Source organism: Eleginops maclovinus, chromosome 6 (genome assembly GCF_036324505.1).
Source record: "Eleginops maclovinus isolate JMC-PN-2008 ecotype Puerto Natales chromosome 6, JC_Emac_rtc_rv5, whole genome shotgun sequence".
NCBI lineage: Eukaryota > Metazoa > Chordata > Actinopteri > Perciformes > Eleginopidae > Eleginops > Eleginops maclovinus.
Window position 1 is genome coordinate 699,217 of NC_086354.1, and position 5,817 is coordinate 705,033.

Below are 5,817 nucleotides of genomic sequence, written 5' to 3' on the forward strand. Positions count from 1 at the left end.
TCAATGGATGCCTTGCAGCTAACATCAGAACCACATTTAATTGCTTTGTCCTCCGGCTTTTCTGGTTCCTGGTACAAACCTACTCTTAGACTTGAACACGACTTCCATGTGTTGTTCAGCAGCAGCAAGGGCGAAACCATGTAGGTGATATTGGGGGGGTCCAAATGAGCATTGGGAAAAGCCTTCCTGCGGGGGGTCTGTGGGTCCTCCCCCAGAAGATTTTTGATTTCTTAGATGCCATTTCCTGCATTATAGTGCATTTTAGGGTGACCTGTAAGACAAATCCTAACCCCATGAAATAGGTATAGAACAGTAGATTTCAGCCCTTGGTCCAAATGTGAGCCCTTCCCAAAATATTTAAAGTGAATTTTGTACAATTTTCATATAGGTCTATTGATAAAGATGTGCTTGTATAGAACATAGTTTTAAGAAATGCAGTATAATGACCAATTAACAAGTTACAATTCAAAGCTTGTTTTTTATTGTAGGCTGTCAAGTAGCAAAACACAAATACAAAATGTGCAATTGTTAACTTATTGGCTTCTTAAACAAAGATAAGTGATATTCTGATAATTAGGTCAAAAAGAGCATAGAAATATATCTAAATAAGACTTAAATAAATGCCCCAAAAGTACGGAGGCGTTCCCCATTCATTTCCACAAATCTTTGACAGATCTGTCTCCTGTCCAATGCATCCAATTTGTCTTGATGGACATGGCAAACGGCAAGATTGTTTAGCCGGGTTTGCGTCATTGATGTTCTCAGCCATGTCTTCAGGCGTCTAAGGGCACTAAAACTTCGCTCAGCCTCTGCTGAGGAGGCAGGAACAACCATGACAAGTCGCAAGAGGGCCTCCACTACCTCTGAGAGACTTGTACTGGGGTAGTTGGCCTTGAACATTTTCAACTGTATGTCCAAAGACATGGCATCCAACTCTGGGTATTCATTGATGAGTGTATCCATCTTCCCAGTTATGACAATGTTTTCTAACTTCTGTAGCCTCTGAAGCCCCTCTTGGCTAAAACGCTCTGAGCACTGTGTAACGACAGTGTCTAAAGTGCCAAAGTACTGCACTCTGTAGTAGTCTTGAGCCATATTTGCACCATGTATGTGGAGTTGTTGGAGGAGCATGGGACATAAGATTTTCATTGCCAACATATACGCTGTATCTGCTGTGCATATGACAAATAAAACCTTGAAACCTTGAAACCTATGATGCTGATGCTGCATGGCTGGACCAGTGAAGCGTTTTGGGGGCATTCTCACGTGAGGCATTTTGATGGGCTGCAGGCTTACAGATGTTACAACCTGAGATGCTCTCATGTACAGCTGGCCAAAATGCCCTTCTGATCTTTTCTCCTGGATCCCTCTCTTCACATGCTCCACGGTAGCCAGCATCCCTGATGTCGTCTGTCTTCTCTGCTGCAGAGAAATGTTCAGCTCCTCCAACATCGACATCACATCTTCTGCAAGAAGAAGGCCAAGAAGTGTATTGCCCCTCAAAAACTTCTCATGAAGGCCACTTGCTTTTGCAGCCACATCCATCATGGAAGACTGAGCCATTTCCTCTGTTGCAGCAAGCACGGAGTGGTACTGATTGAGAACAGAGCGAATGGCTGGCGTTCGCACCGTCCACCTGGTGGGGCAAAGAGGCTTCAGCGATGTGTAAGGAGCTGTATGATCCGACTTCGCTATAGTTGCAAAGATGGCCCTGAACTTCATAGACTGGTGGAACAACACGCCCAATTCATGCACCAAATGAATAGCATCTCTTATGATAGTGGAGGATGCACAGGCAGCTTGGGTAATAACATTGATACAATGTGGCCCACAGTGAACATAAACAGCCAGAGGTTGCTCCTTCTTCAGATGTGCTTGCACACCCTGCATTCGTCCCGACATATTGGCCGCCCCATCGTATGCTTGACCTCGTAGCTGGGAAAGAGGTAGATTCAGGCGAAGCAGGACATCTTTGGCTGCACTTGCGATGTTCTCTCCAGTAGTGGATGTAACCTGGTAGAGACCGATAAATTCCTCTCTGGGTTGCAAGTTTTTGTCAATGAAGCGCAGACAGAACGACTCTTGCTCGACTCCAGCTGCATCCTGTGTCCCATCAATGATGAGAGAGTACTGGATTAGGGGCAATGACAGGATCTCCTTAACGATGTCATATACTATTTTGTTGCCGATTATTTTTATGATTTCATTTAGAATTTTTGGGCTGGTGAAGTTATTGCCTCTCTGGAGCCAGCTGTTGAATTCGGCGTCATCCTCTGCTTTATAAATCATCAGTTGGTGCAAGTTTCCCTCTTTGCTGTCATGCCCCCTGAAAGCATTGCCTTGCCTTGCCAGATACATAATCCCACCCACAATCTTCAAGAGGCTGTTCCTAGCCTCATGCTGCTGTTTCTGTAATTGCGTTGAGAGTTGTGTAGTGATTGGCTGTTTGCTGTGCAGATAAGTGGTCATCGCTGCTGCATGACAGTCGCTGTTTTCATGCTGATGGAACTTCTCAAGTGCTTTTTTCCAGTTACTGAAACCTGTTGTTATGAATGCCCCATCAGCCTTACTGGCTAAAGACGATTTCTGAATTGCAAAATATTTGGCACAATAAAAACACAACACCCCCTTCAATGCCTTGCTGTAATGAAGCCACGTGTGCTTCCTAAACCAGCTGTCCTGAAATTTTAGTGTCTTTTTGGTCAAGGACTGAGTTTGAATAAAACAAGAGTTGGGCTGATGTGGGCAGCTACCAAGCTCCTCTGCATGCTGATCACTTCTCTCCCTGCCTGGGTCTGTCTCTCCTGAAAAATATATAATATGAAATGTTGACTTATACTGCTAAACTAAGCTTATTGGGTGCTTACCCTTAGTATTTATTTATGTGTTCTACAAAATTGTTGTTCTTATTCCAATATCTTACGTGTATCTTCTGAGCAGGTGCCTGTCTGTCCTCTCCCTGCAGGTGCCTGTGAATTTCCAGCCTCTGTCTCTGCTTGTCTTCCTCCACCTCCTCCTCTATCTCCAACTGTGGGTTCTCCTCCACTACCACCTCCATCCTCTCCCTCAGCCTCTGCTCCTCTATCTCTTCCTGCCTCTTTTCCTCTACCTCCTCTGTCCTCGCCTCCATCTCCTCCAGCCTCTCTGCTGTCTGTCAGCTTACAAAAATATGTTGATGCATGGCATACGAACAGATTAGGGATAGTATGACTGTAGAATTGCATGGTAAGTTAAGTTGTAGCAAAAAGGGCTTGCCAAAAAGGACAAAATTATTACATCGACATAATTTATTCAACACAAAAACATGGTTGCACAATATCACATGCTCTTCCAGGATCTGACGATACACCACACAATTCCCAATTTGTGTTTTAAGCAGTAGCCTACTGTCTCTTCCACAGAAATACATGTAAATAAGTTGTTGTTATTTGTAGTACTACTACTACTAGTAGTAGTAGTAGTAGTAGCAGTAGTAGTATTTTAATTCATTATCTGTTTTGTTTGGTCCTCAAAATTCACTGAATTTAAACTTATGAATAAAGAAATATACTTATTCTTAGTCTTCTTCTTCTTCTTCTTCTTCTTCTTCTTCTTCTTCTTCTTCTTCTTCTTCTTCTTCTTCTTCTTCTTCTTCTTCTTCTTATTATTATTATTATTATTATTATTATTAGTAGTAGTAGTAATAGTAGTAGTAGTAGTAGTAGCAGCAGCAGTAGCAGTAGTATTTAATTAATATCCTAGTAGTTGTACGGGTAGTAGAAAGAGGTCTCTGTAAAACTCCATACAAGTTTGAGGAGAGTATTTATTAAAGTGTGCAACACATTGCTATTGCGATATCTTAAGTATTGAGCATTATGGTACTGACTTATAAGTTAATGGTGCAGTACTTAGTTATGTTGTTTGTCCACTAGAGGGCGCTCTGAGACCTGCATAGTGGGCATGTCGAGGTTAAGCTACAATTGAGGTAGACCCAGCTAGGTAGCAGGAGATCGGGAACTGTTCCAGTCGGTGTTGTAATGTAAAGTGTGTGCTGATAATTCTGACAAGTAAATAAGTTATCAAACGGATACTTATGGAGTGAAGATGTTTTATTGGATGAAGATGCAACAGCTATATTTCTAATTTGCATTTAGTTTGGTGGTGTAGATGTATCAAATCAAATCAAATCAATCACTAACGTCCTGGGCTACTTGATGTTTTCGGGTTGCTATCGTGTTGTGGATTACTAGCTAGCTGTATTAATGTGAACCATGGCAAGATCCTGGAAGGTAGGCTAATCAACCAGTGTTTTCTTATAAGTTCTCTGCAACTGTGCAGTAGCCTAGCTCTAACGATGCGCCCTGCCACATTGCTAAAACCTGTCTAGTGCCTAAAGAGCAGAATAAGCCTTAATGCTTTTATGAAGGGTTTCCATTCATTCATCCATTTTGCTTAGTTTTTAAAGAGGGACCCTGCACTTACATTCCTGACTGTAAAGAATGAACGAATGTCTCGTTTCTTGGGAGGGGGGCCGTCATCCATTATGTCACCGAAGTCTAGCTCTCCGAAGCTAAGAATCCGCGACCGCAACTTGACATTCTGGGCTAAGCCAAGTTCACAACGGGGGAAGGGGGTAGCAATGTTTTTTTTTTCCTTGATTGTTTGGTTGATTCGTTCTCTTGTGTTTCCCTCATTGAAAGTAAATCTGGAACAGCAAGGGACTGATCTAGGAAAAAAGGAGGACTTTTATGTCACATACTAGACAAAATATTGGAGGGGACAGATTGGTACTTTCCCAACATTGGGGGGGACGTGTCCCCCTCAATGTCTATGGTGGTTACGCCCCTGAGCAGCAGGAGACAATCTTCATACTCACTGTGACTCTCTCGCTTGCTAGCTTTACACAAACTACCACGCCATGAGTCTGAGAGTTTGCCGCTTGTATTTTGTTGAAAATACAAAGTACAAACACAAAAATCCTTAACTCTTCAGCCCAGGGGGGATTCAACTTCAGTCCAGTAAGCCTCCGGGATGTGAAACTGCTACAATGAAAACTTTAACATTGACTTTAATGAAATGTTTTATTTAAACAGATTTCACATAACTGTATAAGGTTGGTTGAAAGCAATAATGTTAAGTTTAAATAAAAAATATGTATTATTTTATTAATATTATTGACAGACAGAAAAGTGTGTGACTGAGGCTCTGCATATTCCACACGTCTGTGTGTTCCCCTCAAACTCTGTTAATTATTTTTGGTTAACTTGTGTTGAATAAAAACTCTTGAAATTATCCTTTACAAAGATATCCAAATGGTTGCTATGCTAAATATTTAATCTGGTTATTACTTGAATAACTACTTTAAGTCATTCTTTGTATGTTAATGTTGTGAAATTATTTAGTATTTGATGCTCTGGCAACATTGTTTCTTTTAACTTTCATGCCAATAAGACCCCTTTGAATTGAATTGAGTATAACGATATAGCATATACTATAACATTTTCATAATAACAAATAATATTAATAAAAATAATAATAATCATAAAACTTTATTTATTTAGCACTTTTCATAGAGCAGATGCAGCTGAAAGTGCTTTACATTAGCACATATCCCAAACTCAAACCCATTCAACTAAAATTCAACGAGTTCCAGTTAGAGAACATTTCCTCAAGAACATCAAAATGTCTAACTGGCGTTATGAATGAGTGTGATATACATTAGCTGAGACCAAGTAGCTGTATCAACGTCTGCATGTAATCAACAACTGACTGTGTCATCAAACAAACAAAGTACAACTCAAAAACAACCACATTTATTGTGACTTGAACTATACAGAT

At 40.9% G+C, this 5,817-nt stretch overlaps 1 protein-coding gene across 1 annotated transcript; it reads right to left on the reverse strand.

Moving 5' to 3' along the window:
• Positions 1-458: 458 nt before the first annotated feature.
• Positions 459-3,581, reverse strand: LOC134865638 (zinc finger MYM-type protein 1-like). The gene is made up of 2 exons (XM_063885298.1): positions 2,924-3,581; positions 459-2,804 (listed from the first exon to the last, which is right to left on the reverse strand). The coding sequence occupies exons 1-2, from the start codon at positions 3,222-3,224 to the stop codon at positions 613-615; spliced, it is 2,493 nt and encodes an 830-aa protein (XP_063741368.1). The 5' UTR covers positions 3,225-3,581; the 3' UTR covers positions 459-612.
• Between the last annotated feature and the right edge of the window lie 2,236 nt (positions 3,582-5,817).

What these genes read in the sequence shown, in the direction of transcription:
- LOC134865638 (XM_063885298.1), bottom strand. Translation starts at nt 3,224, where the DNA reads ATGCAATTCTACAGTCATACTATCCCTAATCTGTTCGTATGCCATGCA. An exon ending in CACCTGCTCAGAAGATACAC is followed by an intron (nt 2,805 to 2,923) that starts GTAAGATATTGG and finishes TATATTTTTCAG; the next exon opens with GAGAGACAGACCCAGGCAGG.